Raw genomic sequence first — 17246 nt, forward strand, 5'->3', positions numbered from 1 at the left:
GACTCAGCTTTGCTAGTAATAGCTATATCTCTGAGTGTCTACCTGGCCCCAACAGGTATGCAGGTTGTGCGAGGCAAGGCACCACAGCATTCCACAACTTAATTGCTTCCAATTCCTAAGCGTAAAGAAGCCTGGGATTATTATTATTTTTATTTTTTTGGGCTGTTGGGTTTGTCCTCTGGTTTTACGGGGTGAAAGTAAAGTCAGGACTCCGGCGCGGCTGAAGATGAAGGAGCAGCTATGTGGAAAACCCTCGCCCACACTTTTCTGAGTCCTGAGCGGCAGCATGTATACTCTGTTGTTTACAGAAGCACTCTGAATGCATTGTGGCAAATTTTGTCTCTTAGGTGGGTCTGCCCAGACACCCCTTCCCAGCTCTCCTTCCTATCTTCCTGGGATGGGAGGAATGCCCAATTTATTATCTTCCCTTCTCCCTTAGCAGCAGCCTAACCCTTAGAAATTAAAACGGCGAGTCTTCTTGTCTCTGCGCTATGAAAACAATTCGCCGGCTGATCGCGGCAGATCAAGAGAGCCTGCTTGGTGTAGCGGTTGGGAGTGTCGGACCAGGGTTTGAGGGGACCCAGGTTCGAATCTCTGCTGCTGCTTTTCTGCCTGTAACACTGACTGTGCGCAGTTCCATGCATGCCTTGGACATATTTGTGGTCGTGGTGCCTTAAGAAAGGAGAGTCAGGGTCGAGAGCGGGTGATGCTCACTGGGTTCCAGGACTGCCAAGCAGCCCAGTGTAGCTTCTGTTCAAACTAAGAAAAATAGAAGGGGGTGCAGGTATGAAGGAGGAATGGGAGTCTGTTGAAAGACTTCCTTTCTGACATGGCTTGTGGCACAGCAGCAGAGCCACTGTCGGGCATGCAGAAGGTCCCAGGTTCAGCCCCCGGCATCTCCAGGTTAAAAAATGAGCAGGTAGGCGTTGATGTGAAAGACCTCCGCCTGAGACCCCAGAGAGCGGCTGCCAGTCAGAGCAGACCAAGCCGAGCTTTGATAGGGCCCCAGCCGACGCATTCCAAATAAGTGCAGTCAACCCAAGCGGGGAGAAACAGCGGCTGGCCCCGACCAGACTGGTCGTGCGAACCCACTTTCAGGGCATCAGAAATGCCCGTTCTACAGCACCTGCACCGGACGTCATCCCTTGTCTCTGCGCCCACAGCAAACGTCGCCGCCGCGGCCGGGGGCTTCCTGTATTTCTTCTCCTACATCCCGTACTTCTTCATCTCCCCGCGCTACGACCGCATGAGCCACCCCCAGAAGCTTGCCTCCTGCCTCGTCTCCAACGTCGGCATGGCCATGGGAGCCCAGCTGATCGGCATGTTTGAAGGGAAGGGTGAGTCGGAGTGCTCCCTGCCGTCATGGAAGCTGGCCGGCCAGCCAGGTTGTCACCCGCCCAATCAGAAATTGACACTTTTTGACTGGTTGCCTTTGTTAGAGCGTGCAAAGCTGGGGCGGAGGTGGGGGGGAGACGTCAGTCAAGCCACTTCAGCGTGCGCATGCGTAGCTGTAACGGCGCACATGTATATTCTCCGCATCAGGTGGGGATAAAGCGGTGGGGTTGTCTATTCAAGCATCAAGTCAAGTTTATTGTGTAAGGCCATAGGCCATTACAATCTAAAACAGTATAGTAACAGGTTAAAATACACCAAACCAGAATCATTAAAAGAATACAAAAATTTAAAAATTGAAATACGCCCATTCGGCTCTAACCTGCTTTGCCACCTTTCATGGTTTGCTTTGCCCTGATTTTCTTGGCCACCGGGCCATACAGTGCCATTTTTTTGGAAATATACAGGTCCTTACCTGACAGCGAATGGAGTAATCTGTCAACATCAGATGACAATTGTGACCCAGAAAGAATGTTTGCCGGAAACTTGTCCCGGGGCTCAGTGTATAAAGGACAGGCCAGGACATAATGGGGGAGATCTTCCACCGAAGCCCCACATAAATGCGTTAGGCCAGTGGTATTTTTTTTAAAAACTGCCCGCATGGGTTGCTTATTATTGACTATTGTTGATTTAAAACATTTTTTAATGCTGCCTTTCCACCTGGTTAGGGTCCCTAAGGCAGTGAGTGTGAAACCACCTTAACATTAAAAGCAGCATTTGCAACAATAAAATAATTCAGTAAAAACACATGGACACAGAACACCAAAACCAGGCTGGAGGGCAATAACAGTTATGTGGGGGGGATGCCAAAGGGGGGAAAAAAATCTTCAGCCACTAGCAACCAATAGAGGGAGACAGACGACTCTCCCTGAGCAGGGAGTTCCACAGTTGTAGTGGCAGCCAGCAAAGTGTCATGTTTACAGTTTCAGACTAGGATCTGGGAGATCTGGGTTCGAATCCCCCATTATTGCTGTGGAGGTTTGCCGGGTGCCTTCGGCCCATCATTCTCTCAGCATAGCCTCCCTCACAGGATTGTTGTTGGGAGATCTGGGTCCGAATCCCCCCCCTGCTATTGCGACGGAGGTTTTCTGGGTGCCCTTGGGCCCATCACTCTCCCAGCCTAGCCTCCCTCACAGGATTGTTGTTGTGAGGATAGGGTGGAGGAGGGAAGAATGATGTGACAAACAGCTGTGGGTCCCTGCCAGGGGAAAGAGAAGAGGGTTATAATAAAAAAAAATACCATACAAATACTCATCAGGGTAAAGCTGTCTTTCTCCCCGTGTTCCAGGCACCGGCGTTCAGTGGCGGGATCTGATGAAGCCGGTCAGCGTGGACGATAATTTCACCATGGCTCACGTCCTGGGAATGCTGCTTCTGGACTCGGCCCTGTACGGGCTGGTGGCCTGGTACATGGAGGCCGTCTTCCCCGGAGAGTACGGCATCCCGCATGCCTGGTACTTCTTTGTCATGGTGAGTCTGGCTCTCTCCGACAGACCAGGGTGCTGGTTGGCATGTATCCAGAGAGCGGCAGCGACGTGAAATAATCCCGTGATCAGAAGGCTGCACACCGTGATAGATCTTTTGGCAGGAAGTCTCTATGAGGCCAGTTTTGAAGAAGTTCTTTTCTTTTCTTTTTTGGGGTGTGTGGGGGGAGGTAGTTGTGAATTTCCTGCATTGCGCAGGGGGTTGGACTAGATGACCCTGGTGGTCCCATCCAACTCTATGATTCTGTTATTCTTTTCAAAAGAATAAAGGAGGGAACATAAAAGAAAAGGGATAGGGGGGGAAATAGGGAATTACAATAATGCATCAAAAATATTACATCTACTGTTCAATTATAGAGAAGAAAAATTATATACACTGGGTGGGAATATGTCTTTTATCCCAATTGAACCTCTAACATTCTAAAACATGATATAGGTAGGTAGGTAGTTACATATTTATTATATGGCCAAAGGCCATTACAATCAAGTAGACACAATCAAATCAGATTCAACAAGAAAACAGTTAAAATCAAGTACAAAAGTAAATTTAAATCAAGTACAAATATTGTCCTGTTTAACCTCAGTGATAAAATGTGATATATTTATTCTCTATTTCTGTATCTATGGAGGAGGGCTTTTCCTTTTGGTCAATACACCTAGTAATATTTTTCTGCATATGTGTGTGTGGGGGTGTGTGGAAGGGGAGGGTTTCCCCAGAGCATGTAGGAACCCTTACTTTGACTAGGGATTGATGGGTTTTCCTGGTTCACAGTTATGACGGGGCCTCATCAGCTTTATTATTCAAAGGAGCGGCTCTCCCAGTTTTAGTCCTTGAATCAGAATTTATTAGCACCTTTCCCTACTAAATGTTTGTGAGCACGGATGAAATCTCTTGCAAATTACAAAAAGCGCTGTGGAAATAAAGATGCTTTGGCTTTGCCTTCCGCAGCCGTCGTACTGGTGTGGCAACCCCCAGACGGTCTTGGGGAAGGAGAAGGAAGAAGAGGAGGACCCGGAGAAAGCCCTGAAAAGCCAGTACATAGAAGAGGAGCCGTCGGACCTGGTGTCGGGGATCAAAATTAAACACCTCTTCAAGGTGGGTTCTTCCGGGCTGCTGTCCTCTAGGTGGAGACAGTGGGCAGGAGCCAGTGTGGTGTAGTGGTTAAGGGCAGTGGCTTGGAGCAGTGATCTGGAGAACTGGGTTGGATTCCTCCAGTCCTCCACATGAGCGGCGGAGGCTAATCTGGTGAACCGGGTTGGTTCCCCCACTCCTACACACGAAGCCAGCTGGGTGACCTTGGGCTGGTCACAGTTCTCTCAGAGCTCTCTCAGCCCGACCTACCTCACAGGGTGTCTGTTGTGGGGAGGGGAAGGGAAGGTGACTGAAAGCCTGTTTGAGTCTCCCTTAAGTGGTAGAGAAAGTCGGCATATAAAAAACCTACTCTTCTCCTTCTTCTCCTCCTTCTCCTCCTCCTCTGCTTGGGGCAAGCATTCAAAACCCAGCCTCAAGGATCTCTTAAATTAGATCCTAAGTTTTTGAACTGTGTTCTTAGGAAAGAGGACTTCCTTGGAAGCTTCTCCGCCAGCACCTCTCAGTGAGAAGCTCCATAATGCAGGGCGGACTTCCACCTAGGGGTCTTCCGCTACAGTGGGCGGTCCCAGTGGGACACTGGGCCCCACGTCTGGGCCAAAATAGACCTTACGGCGGGCCCTTGTGTGAGAGATGTGAACCCTTAAAACAGTTAGGAAAAAAAGAACGTGAACGTGGGTCTCCGTCTCTCTCTCGATCGTCTGCAGGCGTTCAAGGTTGGGAGCAAGACCAGAGAGGCAGTCCGGGACCTGACCCTTAACATGTACGAAGGGCAAATCACTGTTCTTCTGGGGCACAACGGTGCCGGGAAAACGTCGACTTTGTCCATGCTGACAGGTGATTTTTGCAAGCGGTGTAAGCCCATGTGTGTATCAGACCTTGCAAGGAGCAGAAACTTTATTTCATTTTAAAAGGATGAGAGAATTTCAGGGTAGCGTGACGGAATAAACTCAGTGGTACCAGCTGCTGTTAAATTTATAACGCCCTGAGATCGCATGCGAAACCATCATAACCTTCTGTGTTTGAATAGCTGCAAGTTATTTTGGCTAGTGAGGTATAGTGGTTAAGAGAGTCTGACTAGGGTCTGGGAGACCCGGGTTCGAATCCTGATTTGGGAGCTCACTAGGTGACCACAGGCCAGTCTCATTCTCTCAGCCTAACCTACCTCACAGTGTTGTAGTGAGGATAAAACGGAGGAGAGAGTGATATGAGACACTTTGGGTCCCCTCCGGGGAGAAAAGCAGGGTCGAAAAGAATTAAATAAATTTATCACTCACTTGAAGCCTGTTTTTCCCCCCTTCTGTTGTGCCCCAGGACTGTATCCTCCGACCAACGGCCAGGCCTACATCAACGGCTACGAGATCTCCAAGGACATGGTTCTGATCCGAAAAAGCCTGGGCCTTTGCCCACAGCACGATGTCCTCTTTGATCAAATGACCGTGGAAGAGCACCTTTTCTTCTACGCTGGGGTAATCTCGGATCAAGGCCCAACAGTGTTGTTTTGCCCCAATCCGCCCACGCCCCTCCTCACTCCGTTGGGTAATACATTCACAGATGACAGCAACAGGACTTAATTCTGCAGCAGGACTAAATTCTGCAGCAGGACAATTCTGCAGGACTTAATTCTGCAGCAGGGCTTAAATCTACAGGACTTAATTCTGCAGATTTAAATCTACAGGACTTAATTCTGCAGCGGGCATCCTACAAGTAGCAATGCCAAGTAATTCCTTCTGTGCACAGTGGCGGTAATTTTCCAAAAGCTGAACCCCTGTGTAAAGTCAAAGGGAGAGGACTTTTATCTCTCGTTTCAGGGAGCTCCAGCCCCTCTGTTCTCTTTGAGGCACTGAGGGAAGGCTGGGTTTATGTTGGCGGTTAGAGTGCCGGACTAGCCGTGCGGGTTTGGGTCCCCCCTCGGCCATTGGGTGACTTGGGGGCCAGTCGCTCGCTCTCGGCCTACCTCGCAGGGCTGTCGTGAAGGTGAAATGGAGGCGCAAAGAGATGCATTCCCGCTTCTCGGAGGAAGACCGGGATAAAAATATGATAGATGTTATTAAAAAATCAGCCGATTTTTGGTTTTTTTCACTTGGTTGATTTTTAAATGTGTCTTTTTGGTTGCATCTCTCCATTGCAGTAGGCTATGAACATGCTCATGTACCTTACTGTTCTAGAGTACTAGGGTGCCTACAGGCTGAGGTCCACATTTTATGCAACTCCTGATACTCTTTCCTTCTTCAACCCTGAGGAGTAGAAACTTGCCGTGTGCTTTTATTTATGTAAAAGCACCCCCCCCCCAAAAAAAACAGCAAACCGTGTGCCTGATTCTTTCCTTGTCGGCCTCTCTGTCTGTCTCAGCTGAAAGGTTTCCCTGTGGAGAAGCGCCCGGACGAGATCGACCGGATCCTGCGCATCCTTAACCTGGAAGAGAAACGCAGGTCTCTGTCGAAGGCGCTTTCTGGGGGGATGAGGCGTAAACTGTCCATCGGCATTGCGCTCATCGGGGACTCGAAGGCAAGTCCCAGGGGTTTCTTTTTTATTTGGTGGCGGGTGGTGCTTATAGCCTGGGCGGTCGTTTTTAAAACGGAAATTTTTCATTACCTCGATGTTGCGCAGGTGGTGATGCTGGACGAGCCAACATCGGGCATGGACCCTGTTTCCCGCCGAGCCACGTGGGACCTCCTGCAGCACCAGCGGAGCGGCCGCACCATCCTGCTCACCACGCACTTCATGGACGAGGCGGACCTGCTGGGGGACCGCATCGCCATCATGGCCAAGGGAGAGCTCCAGTGCTGCGGGTCTTCGCTCTTCCTCAAGCATAAATACGGTGAGGGGGACCCTCGTCCCAGTTCCGGCTGCGGGCGGAACGGCACAGAAACGAGGGCGCCACAGGTCGGCCACCTCAAAGGCTCCTTCTCTTATTCAGTAGGGTTGCCAAGCTCCAGGTAGTGGCTGGAGATCGCCCACTACTACAACTGATCTCCAGGCAACAGAGATAAGTTCTCGTGGAGAAAATTGAAGGTGGACTCTCTGGCATTGTACTCCACAGAAGTCCCTCTCCTTCCCAAACCCCACCCTCCTCAGGCTCTAGCCCCCTAATCTCCAGGTATTTCCCACCCTGGAGCTGGCAACCCGACTTATTGAGGCTTGTTAGGACTGCTGAGCCAAGAAAAAAGATAAATAAGGGGAGACGTAGAGATTTATAAAACTACGCGTGGCATAGAGAGAATGGACAGAGAGAAACTTTTCACCCTCTCCCGTATTACTAGAACCCCGGGTCTTCCGCTGAAATTGAAAGGTGGGAGATTCAGGACAGACAAAAAGAAGTACGTGTTCACACAGCGCATGGTTAATTTGTGGAAGTCGCTGCCCCAGATGTTGCCATGGCCACCAACCTGGAAGGCTTTAAAAGGGGAATGGACAGATTCATGGAGGACTGGCGCCATTTGTGGCTACTGATCATGATGGATGTCTATTCCCTCTGGTATATTTGCTTTAAATTTTGCCCAGTGGATTCTGCTTCCGCTACTTACGGGAGGGAGCAGCATAGGCTGTTGAATTCCTCACTTCTTGTCTTTTTTTAACCCAGTCTTTTCAGCCATCAGGGCTAGAAACTTGCTGGCTGGCTGGCTGGCAGGCAGGCAGGCAAGAAAAGCAAGCAAGCAAGCAAGTAAGCTGAAATTATTGGGATTTCAAATGCTGTACCCAATACCAGATTCAGCATGCATGGAAAACACAGAACCATGTGTTCTGATAGCGACTTCTACGTTTTCTCTCTGCTATTCCACCGCACTGAACATATGCCTTCTTTTGAACCACACCAGCCCATGTCTTGTGACATATCTCTCCCATTCACTTCCCTGCGCTGCCCCAAATACAGTACAGCAAAGTCTGGCGCAGTCCGTTAGAAAACCTGCTCTGGTTTCGATCCTTTCCAGGTGCAGGATACCACATGGTGATGGTCAAGGAGCCCCGCTGTAACCTGGGCGAAATCTCTCGCCTCATCTTCTACTACGTGCCCAAAGCCACCATGGAAAGCAACGCTGGAGCAGAGCTTTCGTTCATCCTTCCCAAGGAGAGCACGCACAGGTCAGTACCGCCCTTGGCACCTTCGGAACCCGGTCCACACTTGCCAGCGGGTCGTGGGGATGGGTCGTGTGGGTGGTGAAGGGGTAGGAGCCAGGGTGTTCTGTGGCATCAGGGTAACACGGCGAAGCACCCCAGACTTCCTACAGAGTAGAACTGTACCTCTTTGGGGATGTTGACTAGGGAGGTCTTTCTCTTTTTTCCAGGTGGTTACTTGCCAAACCCTGTTTTCCCTCAGATTGTTGCTAAAGGCTTATCGCAGTGATGCTTGTATGCCCCTCTAATTTTGGAGCATCCCTAGGTATATTTTAACTAGGGTTGAAAGTGCTCACGTTTAGCCCCACACCTGGTCAGAGGGTGGTGGTGGGAATTTGCACATGGTGGGCGAGCGAATGGGAAACACTCTGTTCGTTCCCCATGTGGCGCGGGCATGGTCCCTTGCTGTTTAATGCTGAAATAAATCTGGGGTGTTTTGGCTGTGCCTTCTTGAATGTCTCTGTGGAAGTGGTGAGCTCCCCCTCACTGGCAGACTTCAAGCAGAGGCTGGACAAGCACTTGTCAGGGATGCTCGAGGCTGATCCTGCATTGAGCAGGGGGCTGGACTAGATGGCCTGTACGGCCCCTTCCGACTCTGTGACTCTATGACATTCACAAGTCTTTGTTCATCGAATCTGTAGCCAAATTTTTTGATGATGTAATTAAGAGACGAGGTAAAATGATGTACAGTAGCTAGTTTTATTCTTATTGATTGTACTTAGTATGCCAATAAAGGTATTGAAATTGAAATTGAAGTCTTTGTAATCCCTATAATAATGATGATAAATAATTGCATGCTGTCAAGTCACATCCAACTTCCTTCCTCTCCCCACCCCCAGGGTTTCTTTCATTTATTTTTATTCCGCTTCTGTGATTCTTTTGCCAAAGCGAAGAGGGGAGAGATCTGTGTTTTGCTCTACCTCCCGAGGCAGCCCTTTTTGGCTTTGGTGCCATTTCAGGGTGGCTTCCACCACCCCCTCCCAAAATTCTGTAGATCCAAAAGAGTCAGGGACTCCTGCTCTCAAGGGTAAACGGCACCTCCATCACAGGCTACAGAGAAGACTTAACAGCTTGTCTCGTGCACTGCTTCCCCCCGCCTCCACTTCCGAGCCTTTAAACTTCCTACTTTTCCAGGTTTGAGGCTCTGTTCACCGAGTTGGAGTTACGGCGAGACGAGCTAGGCATTGCCAGTTACGGCGCCTCGGTCACCACCATGGAAGAAGTGTTCCTCAGGTAGGCCCTGCCAAGGGTGTGGACATCATGGGGAGAAGCAGGGATGCCCTCGGCAGTTCCTTGGCTTGTCTGCTCTGGCCTATTGGCTTCTGCCTGTGCCTTTAACAGCAAGTTGTTGTAAATGACTGACAGCTTCTGCATTGTTAAAGCACTCCTTTGCCACCTTGAGAGCTAGACTCTGCATTTGTTTTTGAAAGAGAGATTTAATTTTCAAGCTCTGAGATGTGTGGGGTCTGGAGACCCAAGTCCTATGAGGAAAGGCTGAAGGGGGTGGGAATGTTTAGCCTGGAGAGGAGAAGGGTGAGAGGGGATACGATAACCATGTTCAAGTACTTGAGGGGCTGTCATAAAGAGGAGGGTGCTGAGTGGTTTTCTGTTGCCCCAGAAGGTCGGACCAGAACCAACGGGCTGAAATTAAATCAAAAGAGTTTCCGCCCAGACATTAGGAAGAACTTTCTAACAGTTAGAGTGGTTCCTCAGTGGAACAGGCTTCCTCGGGAGGTTGGTAAGCGCTCCTTCCCTGGAGGTTTTTAAGCAGAGGCTAGATGGCCATCTGTCAGCAATGCTGATTCTATGATCTTAGGCAGATAGTGAGAGGGAGGGCACCTTGGGCACCTTCTGAGCATGGAGTAGGGAGGGTCACTGGGTGTGTGTGGGGGGAGGTAGTTGTGAACTTCCTGCATTGTGCAGGAAGGTTGGACTAGATGTCCCTGGTGGTCCCTTCCAACTCTGTGATTCTATGTAACATGATTTTAAAAAACCTGAACTGCAGATGTCCTTCACTTAGGTGGGCGCCCGCCTCTTTCTTTCTTGCAGAGTGGGCAAGCTGGTGGATTCCTCCATGGACATCCAGGCCATCCAGCTGCCGGCTTTGCAGTACCAGCACGAGCGGCGGTCCAATGACTGGGCCACCGACGACTCCAGCAGCCTGAGCGGGATGACGGATGTGACGGACGACAGCGGGGCCCTGATCACGGAAGACTGCTCCAACGTGAAGCTGAACACCGGGGTGCGTTGCCTGGTGGGCGCTCGAGGGGCGACGGGACACGAACAGAAAAGCAAAAGGCGCAATTTCCTCTGCTTGGCATGCAGAAGGTCCCAGGTTCAATCCCCGGCATCTCCAGTTAAAGGGACCAGGCAAGTAGGTGTTGTGAAAGACCTCAGCCTGAGACCCTGGAGAGCCGCTGCCGGTCTGAGCAGACAATACTGACTTTGATGGACCGAGGGTCTGATTCAGTATCAGGCAGCTTCATGTGTTCAATGTGTTCTTCATTTGTTCTGAATTATCAAACCATAGCCTCTCTCACACGCTCAGTCCTTCTAACCTGCAGGTCATGTTTTCCGTACGCCCTCCACACTTGTAATATCCTTTTTCAAAAAGGATGGTCAGAACTGAACGGGAATGAATTGTGCCTTGTGCATCGTTTTTGTGTAACTTGCTTTCCCCAGACTGCTTTTTTTTTTTTTTAAGTTCGATGAAAAGCAGATGTTGGACCCTTTGCTCGCTGGCTCTTTTTCCGCCAACAATTTCCAATCTGCTTTTCCCCCTGCTGGTGAAAAAAACATACATCCCTGTATCTTTTCCTTGCCGGGTAAGGGGAGACAGCAGGATGGGGTTTCTTGTGCTAAAAGCAGCCAGTAGGGAAAGGATTAAGGGGCTCCCCTTTCCCCCGTTTGCTCTTCCTAGGCTCCAGCCCGCAGGTCTGCTTTTCATTTTTGTAGACGGTCCATGGAATTCCCCATAATATGTTATTTGACTTGGATTCTCTGGCATGTAGTTGTGCCGTACATTCAAGCTATTGTGTTAGTATGTTTCCTGGTTTCCCTGCTCCTCCACATGAGCAGTGGAGGCTAATCTGGTGAACTGGGTTTGTTTCCCCATTCCTACACTCGAAGCCAGCTGGGTGACCTTGGGCAAGTTACAGCTTTCTTAGAGCTCTCTCAGCCCCACCCGCCTCACCGGGTGTCTGTTGTGGGGAGGGGAAAGGAAGTCCTTGTGGTCCTAGGAGAAAAATCACAGATGGGTCAAAGTTAGATGCTCTGTCAATGCACCCCGCCTTACCTATTCTGTACTTCCTCTGCCCGCTCTCGTCCTCTCCTCAGTTCTACCTCTGCTGCCAGCAGTTCTACGCCATGTTCATGAAGAGGGCCGTGTACACCTGGCGCAACTGGAAGATGGTGGCCGCACAATTCCTGGTGCCTCTGATTTTCACCGCCTTCGCCCTGATCGTAGCCAAGACCTTCCCGGGGCCGAGGGACTCCCCGCTACTCCGGCTGACCTTAAATCCCTACGGCCGGACCACAGTGCCTTTTTCAGTCCCGCAAGACTCCACTTTGGCCCAACAGCTAGCAATGCAGTACTCGGATCTGGTTCGTGATCAGCACCAGCGGCCGCTGGAGGTGGCAGGTGAGTGGCAGGACCGCAGTAGGAGGCGCTAGGCAGAGGAGAGAACAGTTATTGTGTTTTAACGCCTTTTGGAGCAAGACACGCGTTCCAGATATTTTCTAGAAATGTTTGGCTAGGATGTTGGCTGTCTATAGGCTCCATTGGCTTAGCTGCTGTGATGTCACCAAATGTTCACAAGGGGGAAGGCTCAGTCATGGAATGTTCGTAACGATAGTGGCTGCTGGACAGGAAACTGGTTTGCTTGGTGCGCATTGCGCACGGTGGGGAAAGTACCTTGAGAATCGGGAAGATGGTGGAACAGGGGAACCATGGAAGTGGAGTGGCAGAGGCGAGGAGGTGGGAGGTGAATGAGGGAACATCTCACATCCAGCCTACAAACAGAAAGAGCCATGGAGAGCCAGCGTGTTGTGGTTAAGAGCAGTGGTTTGCAGCAGTGAACTCTAATCTGGAGAACTGGGTTCGATTCCTCACGCCTCCACATGAGCGGCAGAGGCTAATCTAGTGAACCAGGTTGGTTTCCCCACTCCTGCACATGAAGCCAGCTGGGTGATCTTGGGCTAGTCACAGCTTTGTCGGAGCTCTTTCAGCCCCACCTACCTCACAGGGTGTCTGTTGTGGGGAGGGGAGGGGAAAGTGATTGTAAGCCGGTTTGATTCTTCCTTAAGTGGGAGAGAAAGTCGGCATATAAAAACCAACTCTTATTCTTGCTATTATAGCCAAAAGAGGAGCTGGATTTCTCAGCCACCAGTTCTTTTTGGTGTCTTTGATATCTGAATAAAAGGCTGCATTGTGTCCAGCATTGCACCAGGCCTTGTTGGGCTAGGCATGCAGTTTTCAGGCAGGCTGTTTTAGCGTGGGGCCGTCACGCTGCAGGCCAGCATAGCTTCCCGCCGTGGGCATCTGTCTGTTTACCGGGAAATCCCTGTTTTTGTTCAAATGAGCAAAATGTCCATCCTCGTGGTTGTAGAAGAAACCTTCCTCCGCAAAAGGACTCGAGCCATCTTTCGCAACTAGTGGCGGTCGGAAGCAGGACTTCCGGCTTCTCGGCAGGAAGACCTACTTAGCAGCTTGCTGTTGTTGCAGGCGATCTGCAGGGATACCTGATTTCTCAAGCAGCCGAAGAGGGGGGAGCTTTCAATGAGCACTGCATCGCGGCAGCTTCCTTCGAAGAGGGCGAGAACCGGACGTGGGTCACGGGGTTCTTCAACAACCAGGCCTACCATGCTTCCGCCGCCGCCCTGCTGCTGGCTGACAATGCCTTGCTGAAGCTCCTAGTGGGCCCCAATGCTTCCATCACCGTGGCCAACTTCCCGCAGCCCCGCAACGTGACCGAGACCGCCAAGGACCAGCTCATGGAGTGAGTCCCCCTCCCCTTTGTCGGCCTTTGCAAAGAAGTCTGACTCACATTGCTGGTCCTCAAGAATTCTTACATTAGGGCTAGGTGGAGCTATTTGCTCAGCAGGGCTTTGGATTGCCTGTGTAGATTAAAAGGCATCCTGCTAAACAGTGTCTGCCTGAACTGTTGAAGAGTTACTAGTAGAGTTACGAATAACCTCAATCCCTGACATTTTGTGGTTAGCTCCACCTACCTCAGCAGCTATTTCGTGGTTGTGCCCACCACCCTGGGCCAGGATTCCGAAGGTGCCCACAGGCTCAAAAAGATTGGGGGCCCATTGCCTTCAGATATAACTTGAATTACTCATTCTCATGCACTTAGATGTAAAAGCCCCGTGGCGCAGAGTGTTAAGCTGCAGTACTGCAGTCAAAAGCTCTGCTCACGACCTGAGTTTGATCCCGACGGAAGTCAGTTTCAGGCCGGCTCAAGGTCAACTCAGCCTTCCATCCTTCCGAGGTCGATGAAATGAGTACCCAGCTTGCTCGGGGTAAAGGGAAGATGACTGGGGAAGGCACTGGCAAACCACCCCACAAACAAAGTCTGCCTAGGAAACGTCGGTATGTGACGTTGCCCCATGGGTCAGGAATGACCCGGTGCTTGCACAGGGGACCTTTACCTTTTTTTAATGCACTTAGATAACCTGAAATCAAAGAACCGGCTCTCTCCTCCCTTCCTCCATTACGCAAAAAAAACCCTTCCTGGCTTGATCCTCTGAAAGCGGTTCTTACTTGACAGGTTAAGGAGCTGTTTTGGCTTGCATGAAGGTGGGGATTTATCCAGGGAGGGACACTGAAAAGGGAGCTGGGGCACACCTGCACAGCTCTTTGTTTGCCGGATTAATGGTGCTTCTGTACCACGGTCCAGGCCCTGGGGGCACTCAGCAGTTCCTTTTGCTTCTCCACCTCACAGTGGGGATGAGGTGTGGAAAGTGGAAGTGAAGGTGGCAGGTGTGTGTGTGTGTGTGTGTGTGTGTGTGTGTGTGTGTGTGGTGCAGTTTTCAACGGGTGCTGTATACCAAATTCTAGGAGCCTGGCTGCCTGCCTTTGCCTGGTCAGTACTCCGTACTCTTCCCTGCCTGCTGCCTTCAAGACCCCCCACTTCCAGCCCACCCGGGCGTGGTGAAGTCCCTTGGGAGTCCTGAGGGTGTGACTTTTGGCTCTGCCTTAAAAATATGTAGCTCAGACTTTTGTGACAGATAATTTCAGAAGGACCCTGGCCTGTCCCGCCTCACCCTCTGGCCTTTCTCGCCCCGCCAGAGGCCAGACAGGCTTCGCTATTGCCGTCAATCTGCTGTACGGGATGGCGTCCCTGTCCAGCACGTTCGCCCTGCTGCTGGTCAGCGAGAGGGCCATCAAGGCCAAGCACGTCCAGTTCGTCAGCGGGGTCTACGTCGTCAATTTCTGGCTGTCGGCCCTCCTGTGGGACCTCATCAACTTCCTCACCCCCTGCGTGCTCATGCTGGTGAGTGGGGCGCCCCCCCCCGGTTCCCAGCGCAGCGCCTGAAGGTACCCTTTGCGGGCGGGGGCCTCCCCATCCCCGAAACGTTTTTTTGTCAGCGGGGCACGTTTGGTTGCCGACTCACTTTCTGCACTGCCCCCTTCGGCTCCCGGCACAAGATTGCTGCCCTCCCACCAGCTAGGTTTCTGGTCCTGCAGCTGGCAGGGGTTGCACCCCCAGGGCTTCCTCTACTGAGCAACCGGGCCTTCAGGGAAAGAGCCAGCTGGGCTTGGGAAGGAACAGAGCCAGGTGACGGCGGCGGGGTAGAAAAACCCCAGTCCTATGAGGAAAGGTTGAAGGAGCTGGGTACGTTTAGCCTGAAGAAGAGAAGGCCGAGAGGGGATATGATCACCATCTTCAAGCACTTGAAGGGTTATCACATGGAGAGGGTGCCGAGTTGTTTTCTGTTGCCCCAGAAGGTCGGACCAGAACCAACGGGTTGAAATTAAATCAGAAGAGTTTCCGTCTAGACATTAGGAAGAATTTTCTGACAGTTAGAACGGTTCCTCAGTGGAACAGGCTTCCTTGGGAGGTGGTGAGCTCTCCTTCCCTGGAGGTTTTTAAGCAGAGGCTTGATGGCCATCTGTCAGCAATGCTGCTTCTATGACTTTAGGCAGTTCACGAGAGGGGGGGGGGCATCTTGGCCATCTTCTGGGTGTGGGGTAGGGGTCACTGGGTGTGTGGGGGGGAGGTAGTTGTGAATTTCCTGCATTGTGCAGGGGGTTGAACTAGATGACCCTGGTGGTCCCTTCCAACTCTTATGATTCTAGGATTCAGCAGAGCATGGCAAGGCGCTCATCAGCCCCCCTCCCCCAATAAAACTGGAGACTTTTAAGATGCTGTCCGTCATCCCAGTTAGTTTGCACTCCGTCAGCCATCTGACCTTTTTCCCCCGGTCCATCTTCCAGGTGATATTCCAAGCGTTCGACGTGAAGGCGTTCACCCAGGACAGCCACCTGGTTGACGTGATGCAGATCTTCCTCCTCTACGGCTGGGCCACCATCCCCCTCATGTACCTCCTCAGCTTCTGCTTTTCTGTGGCAGCCACGGCCTACACCCGCCTCACCATCTTCAACATCTTCTCGGGCACGGCCACCTTCCTGGCGGTCACCATCATGAGCATTCCAGGTGAAGGGGCCAGAGCGCATAACCCTATTTTGGCAGAATGTCCATTTCCCACTAGCCAGACCTGTCAGAGGTCGCCCCGCTGACTTTTCCCACGTTTGTCTTCCAGAGCTTGGGATGGTCGATCTCTCAAAACTGCTGGATAAAGTCTTCCTGGTCCTGCCCAATTACTGCTTGGGGCAGAGCATCAGCGACTTCTACCAGAACTACGAGTTCATCCAATTCTGCACCTCTTCCTTTGAGGCCGTCCTGGTCTGCAAAATGTTCAGTGAGTTATTGAACCCCTCCACGCCTTGGCTTCCTGAGGCAGATTAGAACCCGACAGCTGGCGCGGGGCTGCCGCTGAAAGTGGCTTCCTGAGGCAGATTAGAACCCGACGGCTGGCGCGGGGCTGCCTCTGCAAATGGCAACCCCAAGCCGAGTACACCCTTTCCTCCTTAAATCTTTGGCTGTCCTCTGACACCCACAGGCTGTGTCTTTGCGGGGGCACAGGCATGATCAAAACTGTCGCCTACTGAAGTCATCCCGTCAGTCAAACTTGATTTGCAGTCATAGACCATCAAATATCCTAAAAAAATTGAAATTAAATACATACACAAATAGTTATGGATTGATAATACAAAGGCTAAAAATGTAGTAGAGATTAAAAACTGGAATAAAGGGATACAATCCTCCAAGATACACATAAAACAGTGGAGATTCTAATCACAGATTGGTTATTCCAGAGCCTTAAGTGCATTTTGTCTTATTTTAGTTGCCAGCCAGGCAAATCTAGCCATCCTAACAGACAAATTTGGTGTTATATCTGATGAAAGGAGCTCTAGTGGTAAAGGGAATGATTACGAAACGATCTCAACCTATTTTCAAACTTTAAATGGGTAAGAAGCCCGGCCCGCTGCCGTGGGGCCGGGCATGGAATTCGAGCCGCCTAGTGGACTCCTTAGGGGTGCTTAGTTGTGGGTGGATCCTCCCGTCGTCTTGGCTGTGGGACCCTGCCTGTGAACTGACCTCTCTCTTCTCTTCTTCCCCTCCCCCAGATATTAGCTACCAAACCAATTACTTCGCATGGGAGAGCCCTGGGATCGGCAAGTACTTGACCTCCATGGCAGCTCAAGGGCTCTGCTTCCTCCTCCTCCTCTTCCTCATCGAGACCAACCTCCTTTGGAGAGCAAGGACCATCGTCTGTGGCATGTGCCGGCGGCGGAAATGGGTGAGCGTGGTGCCCGTCGGCCACAAGCAGTCCGTATGCTTGCAGGGACTCCCTGTCGGCATAGGAAGGCCGTGGCCGGACGTCTCTTGTGCTCCCTGCGCTCCTCTTGCTGTGTTGGGTTCTTCCTGGAAATCGCTTGGAGAAAAGGCAGGATTTTTTAAAAAATGCAATAAGTGAATGCAAGGGGGAGGACTCCCTGAAATGCTTTTTCCCGGGCAAGAGACCCGTCAGCCTGCTCATCTGGACTGGGTGCATGTCCTGATTCTTAAGTTTCTAGTCCTCATGGATGCAAAGGG

At 51.3% G+C, this 17246-nt stretch overlaps 1 protein-coding gene across 1 annotated transcript in view; it reads left to right on the forward strand.

Annotated features, from left to right (window-relative positions):
- Positions 1-17246, forward strand: part of ABCA3 (ATP binding cassette subfamily A member 3) — a 38652-nt gene that overhangs the window by 10535 nt on the left and 10871 nt on the right. Inside the window, exons 8-23 of the mRNA XM_056866399.1 lie at positions 1164-1337; positions 2681-2862; positions 3826-3972; positions 4674-4803; positions 5281-5435; positions 6319-6474; positions 6577-6787; positions 7899-8049; positions 9217-9315; positions 10132-10324; positions 11419-11722; positions 12806-13079; positions 14375-14579; positions 15524-15743; positions 15850-16008; positions 16778-16950. Of these exons, the coding sequence (XP_056722377.1) occupies positions 1164-1337; positions 2681-2862; positions 3826-3972; positions 4674-4803; positions 5281-5435; positions 6319-6474; positions 6577-6787; positions 7899-8049; positions 9217-9315; positions 10132-10324; positions 11419-11722; positions 12806-13079; positions 14375-14579; positions 15524-15743; positions 15850-16008; positions 16778-16950 (2933 nt within the window). The remainder of the gene's footprint in view (positions 1-1163; positions 1338-2680; positions 2863-3825; positions 3973-4673; positions 4804-5280; positions 5436-6318; positions 6475-6576; positions 6788-7898; positions 8050-9216; positions 9316-10131; positions 10325-11418; positions 11723-12805; positions 13080-14374; positions 14580-15523; positions 15744-15849; positions 16009-16777; positions 16951-17246) is intronic.

Source organism: Euleptes europaea, chromosome 21 (assembly GCF_029931775.1).
Source record: "Euleptes europaea isolate rEulEur1 chromosome 21, rEulEur1.hap1, whole genome shotgun sequence".
Lineage (NCBI taxonomy): Eukaryota > Metazoa > Chordata > Lepidosauria > Squamata > Sphaerodactylidae > Euleptes > Euleptes europaea.